Genomic DNA, 19,191 nt, shown 5'->3' on the forward strand with positions numbered 1-19,191 from the left:
AACAGAAATAATGTGACTGACATGAACAGAATTTAGCTCTGGCCTTTGCCATCCAACAGTTTTGTAAAATGCTCTGGAGAAATTATGTGCTATCAGTGAATCTCTCCCCAGGTTTTGCAACCAGAGTCAGTTGTTCAGATCAGTGGTGCACAAGGCACAAGTTTGGGACACCTGCCAAGGTACCACATAAAAAGTGCTACATGCCTCCAGAAAATTAAAAAAATGCCTCCAGCTACTTTTTGTGTATGACCCAGCCTTGTTGATGTGCACAGAGGCATGATGACAACACCACAGAAGTCAAGATTTGAGGGAAATTAGGCACTGGAAAGCCTCATTTCGGATTGCAGTCTGTCTAGGCATGGAGCTTTTCACCCCTCTTGGTACTAGGAGAGCTTTAATGCCCAGCAGTTCTCTAAGTGGGAAGTAAGATACACAAAAATAGGCACATCAGATAACTACTGCACAAAGGTCTGGGGAAGTTCAATGTTTGACCATGTTTTGGTCTTGTTTCTTTTGTCTTAACAGTGATGCAGAAATTCAGTGTAAGAGAAAAATTAAAGGTAGTGGTGGAGAATTTTCTTTTCATGGACTTTTACCAAGAAGAAAGAGGAAATCTGTGCCGTGTAAAAGCAACACTTTTGGTTTTAACTTTTGCCTAACTGCAGCTTCTCTTAGCTGTTAATAAACATTATCACAGTTTATGTTTCAATTGCTGCCAAAGTGTGAGTATCAGCATTAAAAGGAGCAAAACTTTGATCATTGTGAAATCTGACATTAAATTTGTGCTTCTTTGTAACAACTGAAAGCAGTCATACACAGGCTGTGTTTGACGTATTTGTTCTTTCATTTACCGAAAGGTATTTTCACATCAAAACAGTGTCATCAGCTGTAATATACAGTGTATATCTGCCCTCCCATTCCACAGGGAAGAGATGGAGCAATTTGATTTATTAATAAACCAAAGAGCTTTTGCCATAAATCAGAATTTATCAGGTTTTTTTTTCCTTATGTAAACTACTATTCTAATTGGATTTTCACTCCTAGATATTATCTGGCTAAAGACCGTAATCACATATTTCAAGTTAACAGAACACAAATATACAGACAGTTAGATTTAATGATAAAGGACGTTTAGTTCCAAAACTGAGTCATAAATGAAAAGAATTCAACAAACAAAGGAGGGAGAAAGACAGTATTGCATGGTACTGATGGGGAAGTCGGGTACATTTAGTCCTCTCTAATCTTGACAAGATCTTCTTTTTTTGGGAAGACTTTAGAAGCCTCTGTATTTTAAGTACCTTTTTTTCTTTTTATTTGTGAAATATAAACCTTGCTGGCAGGTTTTCTTAGCAGAATGGGGATTCAGTTGTCTAACTGCTCTAGAAGATAATGTGTCCAACCATGCTCTCTCTGCTGAGTTCAGCAGCCATACAGAACCTGCATTTGATTACATTGGGTTTTATTATTAGCTGTCTCTAGGATTCCCTCACTGACATTCCTCAAAGATGTTAGGATTTATTTCTTTTCTTTTTTTAAGACCATTGAATGAAAATTTGTGCTAAATTAAATGTATTATGTACAGTACCTTATAATAAAGAGAAAATAAATGTTTCCCATTCCATCCAATTGATAAATGCAGTTTAAGCTACAGTGGTGAGTGTTTATAGATTATTTTTCCTATACCTTTTATTCTTTTTCTCCTGCCAAGGAACATACTGGGGCAAGGAAGGAAAAGATCATCTTCTCGGGCAGCAGAGCAGGTGTTATTTCTTACAAAGGCTCAAGTTCTTGACTGTCAACCTTGATGTAATTTGGGGAGTCTTGATTCTCAGCAAAGCAGTCTCTACTCAGAGCTGTCCTTTGTTTTTACTCATTTGGGTTTTTTTTTCTCCTTGTTTACAAGCTAAATTCTGCATGTAAAAATCTTTCTTTTTCCAGTGGGCTGTAGCTGTCTCTAAGTGACAGCCCATTTTCACAGTTCTCTTTATCATCTCTTGTTTCTTGAGAGTACAGAAAAGGTTTTCAGAAGTGTCAGGCGTGGGTGGTTTGAATTGTCACCTATATATTGTAAGTCTGTCTTTCTTCCAGGTGTAACCAGTAGGAAAATGGGGGGGTATTGGTTTTGATGCTGACATATCCTCTAGTTTCTTTTATCTCTTACTTAAAATCTGTTTTTTCACCTGAGTAGAGTCAACATCAAAAAATCCCAGAGACACCTGTGTGTTTCAGAGAAACTGGCAATAAGATTGTGTCTGTCCTTTGGTTACTGATTCTCAGTCAACTATTCTCACAAGTTTACTCTAAAAAGTGGTGGTTGGGGTCTCCAGCAGCTCAGCAAAACCATTATAACAGTGCTATCACTGTTGAAAGCTTAATAACATGATAATTCTCAATTAGTTCTTTTATTCAAATGGTATGCAAAGCAGCCTTATAAAAGTAGTCCTCATTGATGGAGATAAACAGCCTTCTCTGCAGCACTAGGATCAGATATCTGTGCTTTTAATGTGTAGTTTGATCTGGCAAAGAAAGGAGAACCTTGATTTTTATTTAACCAAATAAAGTAATTCTGCTGTGATATGATGTTTTTCCTCAAACACAACAAGGTGCTAACTACAGGTAAACTTAAATAGTCAGCAACAATACCAGCTTCAGAGTAATGAGCTAGATAATCAAGGTTTTTAAGAGATAATTAAGAAAAAGTTATTCTGCTATATGTGTGTAATTTACTGTAGTAGATTAATTTATCTCTGTTGGCATAAAGCAATTAAGAAGTCTTACTAATGTTTCAAAAGCTCATATTAGCTTTTTCATAATTGGCAGTATATTGACTTATATTGTCCTAGATTTTCAGTGGCTTCACTGAACATAAAGTATAATGATCATATTTAATATTTTGAGATTTGCCAGGTAAATTTCACTTTTCCACTCCAGACCAAATTCATTTGACATCTTCCACTTGCAGAACAGAGGTCATCTTTGTAAGGGAGATTTTGGGAGGCATCTTTGGAGTTTTGTTTCCCAGGTCCCTTTGATTTTCAGTGCCAGTGGTCTGCATCTTTGCTTTGATTGCCTTTGGAAGAAACCTGGACTTTATTATATTACAAAAACTAGAAAATAAAGTTATTTTGGATACAATTTTCAAGTCTTTGCTCTAAATATGAACACTCTTATTATTTCAGGACTCAGAATTTGACCCCTTGAAGTTCACCAGTGTAATTGAATGTGAGAAGCCAAACAACGACTTAAGTAGGTTTCGAGGTTACATGTGAGTATTTCATGTAATATCCTTCATTACACACTCCTGTTCTCTAATATGGAATAAAATGCTTGTTTGTTTGGGCTGTCTTCTGTAAGTTCCATCATCCTCACGTCTAAATAGGGCTGCATATTTAAGGCTGTTTTAGAGGATCCTCACTTCAAGGTGAGATGGGAACCTCATATTTCCATTCCTTTGGATGGATTTATTTGCTACCTTCAATCAGCTTACACTACAGAAATGAATGTATTCAGAAGCACTGAAGTTACAGACACTTTTCTCCTTTTCCTCCATGGATCAAAAAAACCCATCTGGAAATGGGAAGAAATAGAAAACAAGTCCAAGAGAGGCAACAAACAAACACAATCTGTTGTACACTTTTATGAAGATGGGTCTGTTGGATATTTCTTTCAATGTATGTGTCATTGAGGAAAATCAGAAGTCAAAACTGTTATTTCTCCAGCTATGGCACTGTTTCTTTCTTCTCATTCAGATAAAATGAAGTTATTGGCTCACACGATGGGTATGCTCATGCATTACCACATCACCTATGGCCACTTGACTTAATTCTAAACAAACAGAACTACATTAACAGGGTGCTCATCTCTGGCCAATCAGTCCTGCTCAGAAACAAATGTCTGAGGATGTGCAAAGCACTTTGCTTCTAATGTAGCCTGGACTGTAGTGTACAGGTACGTTGATTGTGGTGGCTTAGGAGATGCACTCTTGCATGATTTATTTTTCTACAGTCTGTTACCACGTGGAGAGTGAGAGCCCAGGATACATAATTTTTGCCTAAATTTTAATGGAGAGAGTTAAGCTGACGCTAATTCTGTTTCAAATACAATGATTTATCACCCATGTTGATTAGGAGTGATAAGCAGTATTAAATTGTGTAAATGTCACAAGGTAAATTGCTGGAACTCAGGGAGTTTTTTATAGTGATGCCATTTACCACCACAGTTACTACTCTCAGATGTCACAGATTGTGTAGGACGTACTGTCAACTGGTGTAAATCAGGACAGTTTCTTTGAAACTACATCAAGTTGTAGTGTGGGAAAATGTGTTCCTTTATTTAGCAGCACAAAGCCCTACAGTTCATGCAAAGAAGAAAGTTTAGTATTAGACATTACTGCATGAGGGTGTGTAACTGTCTCCATTAATAGAGAGCCTGCTCTACTGCAGACATGCCATTTCCAGATATGGAAATGGAAAGTTTGGCAGCTTTTCTAGCACACTTTATGTGTGAATCTTAGTCCCCAAAATACTGAGCAGAATACTGTAGAAAATATTCATAAATTTGTCTTCCATTATATATTTACTTATTTACTCCATGTGGAAAAGGCCTGTGGCATGTAAGTTACAGAACCATTTTAAATTACATAGCAGAAAACATGGTAATAACCTTTTGATGATTATTGTTTAGTACTGATTCTATTTCATCTTCTTTATATTTTATAGTTTCATGAATGATGTGAATATATTTTGACACAAATTTTGAATCTGGCAGAAAGCATCAGGTGATTTCCAGCTCTCATCAGCTGTGTCCCAAGAGATTTACAGCTAAAGGACCATGGGCCATTAGAAGTAAAGAGTGGGGACCAGCCCCTCAACAAATAAATTCTCAGTCCCCTGATTTATCACAGAAGAAGGCTTTTTCCCCCCCTCTTTTTAGAGTTCCTTCATTAGTATAATGGAATCAGGAGTCTATTTCAAATCATACATTAACAAGATGAATAGCAATTAACACATCTGCATTGAAACACGTCACTGCCATGTCAAACTCGGATCTTAATTCTTGTTTGAAATCTTACCAGTAGTTGCTGCTTGAAAGAATGGTTCGGATAGCTACCAGCCCATAATATCTCAACTGAAAAGAAATTTTACCAAAATATTTAAATAGAATGCCATGAAATAATAGACTTTCCAAGAGATCCATATGTAAAAGCTGTGCTAAAACATTACTGCCAAAGTTTCTTACACATTTTGACCACTTAGTAGGTTTCAAGTTTTGATTTAAGATTTTTTTTTCCTGTTTGAAATACAAAGTGGTCTTTGCTTTTAATGTCTGTGCTGTCAAATCTTTCAGGGAATAGAAATATTTGTGTGTGTATGCTGTAAACATTTAAAAAATTCTGTTCCCCACAGTTTTCCTGAAACAAAATCACTGTAGGTAGCCAATGTAGCACATGCAGGCCAGGGTAAAAGGAGACATGATAATAATTTTTAAAAAATACTGCAAAATGCATTGAGATGGGCCTAGCCCTACCCTATATCTGAGAAAGTGTAGTATGTGCACATTACTACATATGAATTCTTCAGCTGTGTTGCCACAATCTGCATTGAGCACACTTGGGCTGTGCAGGTCCACAGGCAGACTACCAGTTCTATTCAGGCACTTGCTTTAGTTCTCTTTTGCAGTTTCTGCACCTCCAGATAACCGAAGAACATTCCCTCACTTTTATTTTCCCTATAAAAAGTATTCTGTGTAGGAATAATAGAACAAAACCTAACATGCCCACTGCCTGTATGTGTCTAGCCAGATTATGTACGGTATGCATGGCAAACATTCAAAAATCAATTCCAGGTTCCAAAATAGCAATATTTGCTTTAAAATTTTGTTTGTACCTTCTTGTGTGTATGTGGGCAAGGAGAAAAGAGAAGTAGTAATTGGGATTCTGACTTTCCAGCTTTTTGAAAATAATAATTTTATTCTTAGACGAGAACATAAAATTTTATCTGATCATACCAAAGTAAGTATAGCTTGGAATTGGAAGAAGAAGAAGAAGGAGAATAATACATGTTTGTATTTCTATTTCAAAGGTCATCCTAAGGTAACAAACCCAAATCAATATAAAATCATGTTACAATTTTTTAAAGAAAAAACAATTACAAATCTATAGTGATGTCTCTTCAGTGTGCTATAGTAACACCTCCACTACTGGAAAAAAACCCCAAAACAACCTGGACTAATTTTCATCAATTGAGAGTCAGGAAGTTTCTGACTGATAATGTTCACTGAGACCATGTTTAAGATTGTTGAATATTTTCTTTGGGAGTGTCAAGCCTTGGAAAGTAATGCCAGCTCTACCATTTCCTTTGTAAGACACCTGATAAATGAAAAAGTGAAAGAAAATACTCTCTTTTGAATAAAGTTTTGATTGTTTACCTTGATATTAATGCTGGTAAACACATAACAAAACATGATAGCTGAAGTGAGCTACCATCGGGGTAAGTTTGGTGTTGCTGTAATTAACCAGAGGCTTACTTCTGTACAAACACTTTCAGAGTGCTGTAGCGTAGTAGTAGTTAACTGCACCTGATCTGCCCACTGCTCCTAATTCGTGGTGCATTTGTATTTTAGATGCTAAGATACCACATTTTTGCATGTAATCCATGTAGAAAGTGCAGAGAAAAAGAGCTTTATACCTGCACTTGCCAGTGTGTTTCCTCATAGCTTAGCCTTTGCATTCCAGGCGTCTGAACAGCTTCAGCCGGACACTGTTTTAAAGCATGGCAGATAAAATTTTCCTTCTTTGTCTGTAACTTACACTGGCCTGAATCCAGAAAGGGGAAAAACAGACTCTTAAGCCTTTGTAACAAGCTTAAGGTTTATAACTCTGCTGGGCTAGAAATGGGAACTAGGCCGTCTCTCAACCCAGACACAAAGTTTACAATTGGCAGGTTTGTTATCAAAGTGAGCAGTTTTATCTAACTCTAGTTTTCACTATTTTTTAATCCAGACCTTTCTGTCTGTAATTTTTTCTTCCTTTTATCATCAGTGCCCAGCGGTCTTATGTGTATGTTCTGTTACGGAGTCACTGGGAGTGACTGTAGACAAGAGGGAAACAGTGAGTTTCCTCCAGCCTCTGTCGGCTTCTTTCTCCCAGATTTCGATTTAATCCATGTTTTCTAAAGGTGTGGTGAGCAACAGTTGAGTTGTCTGACTTCATTTGGATAATGCATGTAAGGATGAGATGTGGTAAGAAGGCTCAGCCTGTGGGTGAGAGCAGTAAACTGAGGTTTTAACACCTACAGGTTAGTTTCAGATGTTGCACAATTGCTTTGGAGTTGTTTTGTAAACTAGGGTAGTAAGAACAAAGATATAATTGCTTAGAACAAATACACAAGTAATTGTATGTGAAGTTTGCCATGTGCAATGTACCTGGCACAGTCCACTGTTACTGTGAAGTGTAAAAAATTAACAAAGGTTGTAAAATTATAAGCCAGAGCAAGTACTGCTTAGGTAGGTTCATCTCTAAAATGTCCCATTTATTAACAGGAATCATAACAATGACAGAATCCTAGTAGCAATGTAATTTCGACATAAATTATTTCCCACAGTTTAAGCACAGACAAATTAACACCTATTGGCATTCTGCAAGAGGGATGTTGGGCAGCCCCCCAACTGATGCTGCTTTGGCAAAAGGTGAGGCAGTGGGTTAAGGAGGTTTGCTCAAAAGAACAGAAGTAAAAGCTCTGTTCTTCTATCTGAGGCTGGCAGGGACGATGGGCTGAGAAGGAGAAGTTCTCTCCTGACTAAAAAACCACCTTTAATTTTCGTGTCAGAATTGCAAATTTGATGGTATCTACTTCTATCTTTCTCCGTTTCTGGTCTCTAGTCAGATGTTATCACTGCTGCTGCTACCTCAGCAGTCAAACCCAGTGCTTTTTCTCCGTCCCTGCAGAGAAAAGCTAAGCATACTAGTTGAAACACCAATGCTATATATATATATTTTGAGCAGAGGGTGGGTATAATATGTTGTGCTGAACTAAAAAATGCTCTCTGTGTGTGTGTATATATACACAGGTATATTCTGCTCACTAAAAGCATTGACTATTGAGGTTACATAGCATAACCAGGATTACAGAATAATCCGCAAGTAGTCTTAATAGACTAGGACAAGTACAAAGAATTCACCAATGTGAACCTTTTCTTCTTACAGATCTCAGGATATTTGATATAGTTCCTAGGCCTGAGATCCTAGAAGTATGTACTTAAATTAGAATTTTGGTCCTCATTTAGAAAAAGAGAAGAGTCTAACAGGGAAAAGCATGGATACATAACCCAGATGTGAAGGCTTAGAAAATAGTAAGCAAATAAAAGGAATCCACCTATAAAAAGCACAATTTTAAGCCAGTTTGCAGATTTCAGGGGACATAGCATTTTAAGTGCTCAAATCCAGGTAGACATAAAATTTGGTGTTGCAGCAGCACAATGTTAATTTTAGTGCAGCATATGTAGTTTCTCAGGATTTCTCTCAGACTTCCAGCTTTTGCTAGTTTTTTATAGCAGTCCGTTTTTTAGTCTTTGCAAGTGTGATGGTTTTGATGGTCTGAAAGTGAGGACAGAACATTTAAACAATCCAGACTTGCTTTAGTCTTCTCTGAGGCATTGGGGTACTTCAGTTGATAAAATGAAGTTTTATTCATTTGAAAATGGTTTGAAATTGTTATTTGGTTTGTCTTTTTTACATAATAGAAATTCTAATACCATTTTTTAATTGTTACTATTGTTTAGCATTTCCCTGTTAATTCTCATAAGGCTATTTTCTGTATTTCTCTGTCAGCTGAAATTTCAGTCAGGCCATACACAGCAGATAATAAGTTGCAGTAGAAATGTGACTTCATTCCATTTTTCTCATGTATTTTGGTGTTAGTCAACAAGAATTTTCAGGGTGCAGGCCATTCTTAGATAGTTGGTGTAAAAGTTCTGAAAATAGTTTCTCTTGTTCTCACTGATGAATACATGGAATATTTTTCCTTTTCACTGAACTGATGTGTCTTATCCCTGGCACATCTTCCTTAGTATCACTGCTTCTGAAGCAAAGTCTTTTCCCAACTTCACCATATCTCTTTCTAGGATTTCTTTAGTAAGCACATGTGGAATAGTGGGTTAATCATATCAACTACACAGCTGCTTTTAGGTGGACTGGATTAACTGTGATTGCTCAGTCAGTGTACACATGCACAGGAAATCCAGTGCATTTTCCAAGTATTATCTAGTCTGCACACATGCTGTCAATTTGGCCCACGTATCTCTAGTGAACATTTGTCCAGGACTTTTGTATATCCAACAGCAACTGGTACTGCTCCAGCTGAGCTGCTGCATGTCAGGGATCCTTGGGTAAGTAATTTCAGTTTTCAAAGTCTGACAGAGAACCTTCCCGCAGGAAGATCTAAGAAAATATTTTGCCCTCAAATTGAAAAAAATTCTTAAACTTTGAAGATGCTTCCTGGGCTTGTTATATTACAAGTATGATTTGACAAGCTTAATGTTTTGACATGCTGTGTTTTGTTCTGGTTTTAAATTTTCTGTAGTATTCATAAAAGTGGAAAAAAGGATGGACTGTTCAAAGAGAATCTTTTGTTACGTGGATGTACCATTAGAAATACAGAAGAAGTTGCAGGAATAGTAATCTATGCAGGTAAGAGCTGTTTTTCTGTCTTATGGGGCATACCACCTTTTTATAGTTTTCTTAAAATAATAGCAGAGTTCCAGAGGACACATTTGATGCAATTCTCTCTGCAGGGCATGAGACCAAAGCTTTGTTAAATAATAATGGACCACGTTACAAGCGCAGTAAGCTTGAAAGACAGATGAATGCCGATGTCCTTTGGTGTGTCCTCATACTTCTAATCATGTGTCTGTTTTCTGCCATCGGTAAGTGCTCTTTACTAGTAGAAACTTAAGTATTACACTGTCTTGGGATTCATACACTTAGCTTTATGGAAAACATACATGTCTGCCAAAACATAAATCCATAAAGCTGTGTCTGTACTAATTTTTGTCAAAAATCAAAATGTCTTAATACACACACTGATCTAAATACCTTCTTAGTCTCAATCAAATATATGCTATTAGCACCAGAGATCTGAAGTCTTATACTACCCTTGACAGCATCCAAAAATGTCAAGTCAAAACCCCACCCCAGTTTATATGCAGTCCCCTCAAAATTACAAGTGTTAGAGTGTAACATGTCATTAATCAGTCAGCAAAGTAATTTATGAGCAGAGAATAAACATAATCAGCACAGTGGTATTCCCCAATACTATTTATTAAATTGAGGGCATAGTGCACAACATGGACTCGCTGTCCCTGAGGCTGCAGCTTTAACATAGAAGAAATAAGCAAAAGTCTGCATAAATCCAAGTAGAATACTCTCTAGCCTTCTGGGAGTGTTTAAGGAAATGCTGCAGTTCAGGTTATGTCTCTTCAGGCCTTTTTTCTGTTCATTTGTGAGAATTGAGTTTTACATTTGGCACCCAAAGTGATTTTTATGTATGGCATATGAATTCCACATCCTTAATATTTGTGTGTTCTGTAATGTTTGTATGTGAGTCATATGGCATAAACACCAGAATGTTTCCTAACAACCGTGGTGTAGTTTCATAACAATCTTATGCCATTTTAATACATCTCTGTGTGCCTTTTTCCAGGTATTGTTAAATGCTGCTTAAAGATGAGCATTTCCAGCTGTGAATCAGCCAGCTTGTTTCCACTGAGTTCATGACACACTTTGGTAGTGTTTCAGTGTTGGGAGCCTAGTCCACAGGGCTGAAGTGTCGTGGTGAGGCTTCATAGCAGGGAGGCACTGCTGGCAGCTGTCCCCTCTGTCACTGCCCCCGCGGTGCTGTCCCCAGAGCAGCAGCAGCAGCGGGGCATGCCCTGTGAGTGTGTTCAGTGTAGCTGGGGCTCCCCAGAGGAGTGAACGTGAACGGGAGGAGGAGGCACACAGTAGGTGACAGGCGCGCCTTCCCTTCTGTCCGGTCTGCTACGAGGCTGGAAACCGCCAGCAGAGGGCCAGAGCAAACTGCTCGAGGTGCTGACAGCCACAAACAGCTGGAAAGAAATTTGCTCGAGCCCTTTGAGTTGCGTGGTGCTCTGTAGAAGTCAGGCCATTTTCGCACCTTCTGTCAATAACGTATAACTGCAGATATGACACTTAATTCTTTTGAAAATCTAAGGTTATTTATAAAACAAACCTTGATGTAGGTCATTCTCGGTGTGGAGCTTTCTATTTTTGCTCTCAAGAATAAAAATACACACATCAATAAAGACATCATGCATGTGATCTCATATTGGTAGTACAGGGACAAAATAATCTGCTCACTTACGTGTTTTTATTTTTCAATGCTGGGTCTGTGTATCAAGGATCTAGTCAAAGGTGGTTTACAGAAGATTACTTTTAAAGTAGACCTTTGTCTTTTTTTCTGATTTTCGACATATAGTGATAGTTTGACTGCTTTTTGTTGCAGAAGAATTCTTCCTTATTTTTTATGCCTTAAAAACATCAGGCATACCATTTTAGGGATTTTAGTATTGTAAATATTAGTGCTGTACTTAAAAAGGCAATGTTCTGTCTCTTTAGCAAGAATGTAATTTTCCCAGCAATAACAATCTTATCTTTATTTAGTTGTCAGCACAATCAATTAAAAAAAAACATTTCGATCAAGACCTAGAATTGCTTCTCTTCTTCATTCCTCAGCTTCCATGCTGTTGACTCTGTTGGTACTGCTAATTCGTTAGTTCTGTGCATGTGGTAGATATTACTCACACAGTAAAATTAAAGTCTCTTCTGAAACTAGTTTACTGATAGTTGACTGGTGATATATTTAGTACAGTGGAGTACTTCCGTTTTAACACATAGTGTATCACTGAAATTAATCACTTTCTGAAGAGGTGTAGTTTTCCTTAGTGATTACAGAAACAGTCTAAACTACTGAGACTTGCCAGCTCACTTTGTTTAGATAAAGTTATGTGAAATGAATCTCGCATGCTGTCTTTAAAAGCCAAAAGCCCTTTCTCAAACCCCAAATCCCAAGGCAGAAAAAACCATGGATTTGGGGCATTTTTCAAAAGTCATGCAGAATATTTGAAAACAAATACCAATTTTCTACATAACTCTTAAGAACAAATTCATACAATAAGCATTTTTCCTTGGAGTTAATTTGCTTTTTTCTCTCTTCCAATTCTTCTCCAGGTCATGGTCTATGGGTATGGCAGTATGGTGAGAAGAAGAAACCAATTTTTGATGTTCCAGGGCCTGATGGCAAATATTTGTCACCTGTTTTAGCTTCAGTATATTTATTTCTGACGGTGATCATAGTGTTCCAGGTAATCAAGTTGTACATGATGTTACCTCTGTTCCTAGTTGGCTGTGATAAAGTTATAAATCTGCAATATGTGTAGTACTCGTTTTACCAGTAAGGCATGTAAGAAGCTAATCAAGCACCAAAAAGATCCCAGAAGGTTGTAGTAAATAGCACAGGGTATATTTGGAGGCCTGTCACTAGTGGTGTCCCCCAAGGTTCAGTACTGGGTCCGGTGTTGTCTAGCTTATTCACCAGTAACTTGTATGAAGGGGCAGATGCCTCCTCAGCAAGTTCACTGGCACCAAGCTGGGCGGAGTGGTCAATAACCCAGAGGGCTGTGCAGCCCTTCAGAAGGACCTCAGAGGGTTGGAGAGATGCTCAGAGGAGATCTGCCTGAAATTCAACAAAGGCAAGTGCAGGCTCCTGCACCTGGGCAGGAACAAGCTCATGAACCAGAAAACAAGCTTCACTCTTCCTATCTGCCCACTGTGGAACAATTGTGGATGCCAGTTTAGGTACAGTGTTCTGGTATGAAAATAAATTTTATACTTTTTTAACAGCTTTTCAGATAGACTTCTCTTAGCAAATCCATGTGTCAGCCAGGTAACAAAGTATGTTAAAAGATTTTGGTCCTGAGGAGAAATATCTTGAACGGTGAAGGTGGTAAGTTAAGAGAAGTAAAAAAACCTCATGTCACTGAGATGTTACTGAACTTTGCCTAGTGGGACACTAGAGGAGGTTGCTTTACTGGAGGCAGCAACTTGTTTATAAAAGGGAATGAAAAAGAATGTTAAAATCATTTTTACCCTGAGGGATTAGGTTATGATATTGGTTAAGAAAATTCACCACAGAATTCTTTAAACACCTACCTTTCACTGAAGTTTTTGTTTAAATGACCACATTTGCCACTTACAGACTTGCTATAATTTATCCCTCATATCTAATTCAGAAGACTGAACAATGTATGCAGTCAGGAATTTCTATCCTGAAAAAAATATCTGCAGAAAAAAACTCATGTACAAATTAGGTATTTTATGTAGTTTTGACAATCCTCAAGAAACAGTTTAAAGTCTTTTCATGTCTCCTTCTTCAGCACTTACAAAATGTGATCTTCATTCAAATAATTTGCAGTACAAAAGCCAAGGCTAAAAGATATTGCTCCTATGGAGAGATCAACATTTCTCATTTTGTTTCTTGTATTCCTGCAAAGTGAATTTGTAAACAGTCCTATTATTTTTGGAGAACAAATGTATTCAATCCTTTCACATCTGCAGTATTCTGATTGTATGGTCTGGTTTGGGTTGGGATTTTTTTTTTCTTTTCCTTCCCCAGCTAGTTTCAAGCTCAGCTTATTAGCCTAAGAAAGATTTGCTTCTGTCCACGTTTTGATAATCAGTTTTCTAGATATAATAACATATTCCAGCTCTGCAATTCACCATAGGTTTTCTTCATCTAACACAGTAAATAAACTCTTTAAAGATGATAATAACTTTAGCGTAGATGTTTAAAGTACATAGCTTCTTTATGTTCCAGTCTAATACCAAGTTAACTAGCTTTAATAATTCATTGTGTCCTTGCTTCTGTTTTCTCCTAATTCTCTTTCCTTTTGTGTATTCTAGGTTCTGATTCCAATTTCTTTGTATGTATCCATTGAAATAGTTAAAATCTGCCAAGTATACTTTATTCATCAAGATAAAGATTTATATGATGAAGAAACAGACTCTCAGCTGCAGTGCCGAGCTTTAAATATCACAGAAGACTTGGGTCAGGTGCAGTTTATCTTTTCAGACAAGACTGGGACACTTACTGAAAATAAGATGGTTTTCCGAAGATGCACTGTTTCTGGAATAGAGTATTCCCATGATGATAACGGTGAGCTCATGGTCACGTTTTCTATCTAACAGTTGTACTTTGGGCAAACTGAAGTAGTCATAAAAGTTGCTGTAATCTTAAATCAAAAAGAAAAACAAAAGAAATTGCGCATAGGCACTCAGCAAACTCCGTAACAGCTGTTTTCAGATCAGTGTAATTTGATGGCTGTGTTCAGCTAGCAATGACTATCTTACCAGAGTGTTCTGTAATATCTACAGTTTGTTGTCAAGACTTTTAAAGCTTTTGGCTTTAGCTCCTGATGTAATAAACCGCTTGAGCACGTGGGTAATGTAAGAAAATTGAATAGTGCTGCTGGTATCACAATTTTTTGGTGTGTTTGAATTATACAGTGTAAAATAACACTTTTAATTATACAGGCAGATTAGTGTCTGATTGAATACCTGCAATGAGATTATCCTTTTGTGCTGAGAAATAAATGCAAACAAAGCTGCTGGTTTTCATATTAACAAGAAACATAATCTGATAGAATAGAGTATTTTAAGTTACCTTTGTCAGATTCTTTTCAGTGCTCCTGTGTGAAAAGTGTCTGCGTCAGGTATGTTTGCTCTGTGAACACTGCAGTTGAGAGAATATCCACAAGTATCAGCCTCTTAAAACACTAATAACTTACTGTTTTTCATGAGGCAATGTGAGAGTTGTCATCCCTCTATTATTTCTTCACCCTTTTAAAATTAGGAAGTGATTTCCTGTTTTGTGATGTTTGTAATTAGTGTTATTTTTCTCTAACGTACTATTGTTATCACTTTTGAAAGAACAGATCTTAACTCTTCAAATCATGTTCTGTATGCAGAAAAATATTGATAGCTACAATATTTCATTCCTGTTTGCAAAAAATAAGTTTCTTACTCTACACAACACACAAAAAATCCTATCTGATTAGGAAGTTTTCTCAAAGAACACTACAGAATTTCAGCTTACAAATAAGATACAGAATAAGATAAAGAATCAAAATAGACTGGGAACTCTAAAACATGCTTTAGAAAGATGATAAGATATTAAATTGGAAAAAGATATTTTGAAGTATTGGGTTGTTCTTTTTTTTCTCCTGCTTTAAAGTAGTACTGAGGCCTTAAATTTAAGGCACTCTTTTTCAAGAAACTAGATCTTTGGGTAGTGTTATTATTGTTAGAGAAAGGACTTAGAGAGAAGCTGTGAGTTCCTGCCTCTGTACAGTAGGTAAGAAAGAGAAAAGAATTAGAACTTAGAGTACATTGCTGGACTCCTAATTCTGCTTGTGACACTCTGATTATTCATTCTTTTTTGCTTCTTCTCTGCCATTGATTGTTTGCTTGTTTATACTAATTTCAGAGTGTATTCTGTTCCTTGCAAGAATGATGTTATTGCCAATTAAAACAGAGCAGAAAAGGTATTTTTATGAGCTTGGTATCATCAGATAATATGTAGGCTGAACTCAGGCCCCTGCGTTGAGTGTTGAAATTTCAGATCCTTTTTCTTCAAATGTAGTGTATTTAACAGAAATCTAAGTTTGTGCATGCTTTCCTCTTATGATCTCATATTACAATATAAAAGTTAATGAAAATAGAGTGAATGTCACTACAAACAAAAGTGTCAGATAAAACATAAACTGACTATTTTTTTCAGTCATTCTTTTCACCTATGGCTGTGTTTGGGCTTCATTGTAACTCCAGTCAGTATAAAATTTCTGACAAATTTTTAAATTGACACAGAATATGTACATAGCATTTTATTCTTTTGGTTTTTTCCCTCTAGGGAAAATAGATCTTTCTCTATAATTCTTTATATAAATAGTGATAATTTCTGTTTATTTTGTTCTCTATAATCAGTATAAATAACACAATAAATACTGTTCTTCATTCAAGTATTTTGTTAGCTCCATTCTGTAGTTTGATTTTATAACCATCTGTTACCTTTCCTGCTGCTGAAACCTTCTTGTTTAGATATGATAAAACGTCTATCACAGCTCTTTCTGGTTTTAGGGTGTGCATCAACAACATTTCATTGCTGTGTGCTTACTTGCAAATGATTTGTCAGCCAGTTTTCTGTGTCTTATATCAGAGTATCTGAATTTCCCACATGTTTTAACTGATACCATCCTGCTCTGCACCTCAGGTTTTGTGGAAGACGTCATGAAATAGAAAATTCTAAAATCTTTCAGTTACGGGGTGATCTGAGGTTGCCGTATTTGCAAGAAAACCAAGTAAAATGCCTTTGCCTTTTTGGATCTGTTTCAAAGATGACATTATGACTTCACCTATCCGAGTATTTTTTTCCTGCCTAATGGTTTGTTACTTGGAGTCAAACTTTGAGTAGCACTTTAGATGAAGAAATTAATTTTAAATTATTTTACATGGGTCATGATGCAAAAGCTGCGGATAACAGGTCGTTTTCCACTGTAAAAGTAGATGCCTAAGGATGAAAATATCCTTGCTCTGACCTCTTTGACTTAAGTTTGTTTTTCTGCTGTGGTGGGGTAGCAGTGCCTGGCATTCCAGTTGTTTGACCCTGCTCATGATAAGATCCTGTTTTCAGTTTTGGATAGCTGTACAAAACTTCTAACTATTTGGTTCAAATTTACCATGCCAGATGTTTGCCTCAGGCATAAATTTTATGAGAGAAATTTCAGTTATAACAGCACCATTCAGCCATATCCAAGAACAAGGCTAAGATGTTGCAGACTTTTTTTCCCATGGCAAGATGTTCTGGCAAGTTTTCCTCTGAAGTCAGTTGGAGGTCCTATATTCTTGGGCTAAGCCATGCACACACAGAGAGCAGGATAGTTATGTCTACACTGGCAAATTGAGGTCTGAAATTTCCTAACTTCTGAACTTTTGTTTTCTTTTAAAGCATTTTTTTCTGCATAATCTTGGACTGCTGCAAATCTGTTAATTACTCAACCAACAGATTGTGGATAGCCATCATAAATTTTCTCTATGCTGCTTTATAAGCTCTCCTCCCTAAAATTTATTCAGAGTTATGAGAAATTATCCCATTTTTTTCTGTTCTACAGGGATTGTTATTATACTGCATTTGTCATTGTCATATCTCAGTTCCTTGCACTAAGGGAGTGCATTAAGCAATGCACATGAGTTCCCTGACGTGTAGATTGGTCTTTCCCCTTCTTCCTCTCCCTATACGTGCAATGCACAATTTTGGGGGTTTGGGAGCTACTTTAAAGGCATATGCTATGTTGTGTTAGGTTTGGCATATTTGAGGCGCCATGTCTTTTTCTTCAGTGGTAGGAGTATCCTTATTTTCCTTGGAAATTCGTACCACAAAGCTGTATAAATTCCCCATGTGAAAGGTGAGCTTTGTGATTATGAGGGAGAGTTCTGTTTTGCATCAGACACGGATGTGTTAATCATGGTTTTCATCACAGAGATTTATGCAGACCTTATGCGGGGTTGAAGCAATTATTACATGCTTTAAAATAAAAACTGAAACCCTGAGCGAGACTTAATACATTTTTAGGTATGGGAAACAAGTTTTCTTGAATTTTCTGGAGAAGACATTTTCCTCCAGAATTCTCTATTAGCTCTAAGTTTCTTATGACATGGATGGCGCTATGCCCAGGAGTATTGAATTGTTTTGGTCTAGACAAGAGGTGACAAAAACATGAATAATAGAGGGCAGTAAATTGCACTAGTGTGGGACAGAATCAGCTGGAGGCAGTACAAAGTATTACTCATGGGTACTGCTATGTGAAAGCTTAGCACTGAAGAGGAATCCAGGAGTGCTCATGAAGACTGTAGGGGAAATGGTGAGCATACTTAATAATAGTTCCATGATGGAAGCGCTGTGGAATATTCATCACTGTTGAGGTCACTTACAGTATTTTGATGGTGGATTATGCACTGGTTTGGATCAAATTTTGGGAATTTGTACTGCACATTTGGGTCCTGTGGAACGTTGACAAGGATGGGATTCTAGTTACCTAATTGTTGATATTTGCATGGAGGATAGTAATCTCGTAAGTTTACAGTTACTGGAGAAAATTAAACATTTGTGGGATGTAATTTATCAGATTTGTTTTAGACATGGTTCTCTAATACGTGCCTGTTTCTCTGTGGTTTGGAATTCTCGGTACAGACAAAGAGAATTCTCATCTCATGTCTGTGTGACTGTTGTGTCTCCAAAGGTTCTTCTTGACTGGCAGAGTGTTAATTCAGGAGCAGAAAAGAGGAGCACTCCAAGCGGAAAAATGATTGTCCCATTTGTAAATGTCCTGGATATTTACAAAATACCCATTGGCACTACACTCTGGTTATATCCCAGAATTACTCTTCCAATCAGTACTACCTTCTAGCCCAAAAGAATGTTAGCACAAAAAGAAAAAGAAAAAATGTGTTGTTTCCCTGTATGTCAAATCTCATGGCCATACCAGAGCTCTTCCATTCAGGCTAGGAGACAGCTTCTAACAATTCCTAGAACTAGCCATGCCCCAAGTCTGTCTGCTAATCCCGAAGACAGTAAGTGCCCAAAAGCCAACTGTGCTTCTGAAAGTCTTAACACGATTTAGCTACAACCAGATGGTCTTGGCCTGACATTTGCTGTAGTTGTTTTCCAAATGCTGAATTAATCACACTCTTGCCTATGGGATGTGATCTCTGTTTTTCTAGTTTTAGCTACCCATTGTATGAAGCTGTTGACAAAACATGAATTGAATCTCCATGAATACAACCACAGAAATCTGAAAAATCTGAATTTTTCATTCTTTGAATTCCTCCCCCTTCCTTCCAATGATTGTGAAAAAAACTATAGACAACATAAGAATAAGAGAAGTTTATGGAAGTGAAGGCAGATGATAAAAACCTCAGTGATTTTCTCTTGTCTAACAAAGTTTCTTAATCACTAAATCTGAGAGAGAATGAGTTTCTTTCTGCTGTCCGGTTTTTCTTGATGAAGGTTGGCTAGCAACTAATTTTCATAGGAAAGTATATAATGTTAAAAAAAGTCTGTCTTAGTT

General features: G+C 37.0%; 1 protein-coding gene across 2 annotated transcripts in view; it reads left to right on the forward strand.

The window, feature by feature from the left end:
- Positions 1 to 19,191, forward strand: part of ATP10A (ATPase phospholipid transporting 10A (putative)) — a 115,524-nt gene that overhangs the window by 59,548 nt on the left and 36,785 nt on the right. For both annotated transcript variants that reach the window (XM_019282954.3, XM_010394200.4), the window contains exons 3-7: positions 3,180 to 3,265; positions 9,579 to 9,685; positions 9,790 to 9,921; positions 12,242 to 12,375; positions 13,973 to 14,225. In XM_019282954.3, coding sequence (XP_019138499.1) covers positions 3,180 to 3,265; positions 9,579 to 9,685; positions 9,790 to 9,921; positions 12,242 to 12,375; positions 13,973 to 14,225 — 712 coding nt within the window. The remainder of the gene's footprint in view (positions 1 to 3,179; positions 3,266 to 9,578; positions 9,686 to 9,789; positions 9,922 to 12,241; positions 12,376 to 13,972; positions 14,226 to 19,191) is intronic.

This window comes from Corvus cornix, chromosome 1 (assembly GCF_000738735.6).
Source record: "Corvus cornix cornix isolate S_Up_H32 chromosome 1, ASM73873v5, whole genome shotgun sequence".
NCBI classification, from domain to species: Eukaryota; Metazoa; Chordata; class Aves; order Passeriformes; family Corvidae; genus Corvus; species Corvus cornix.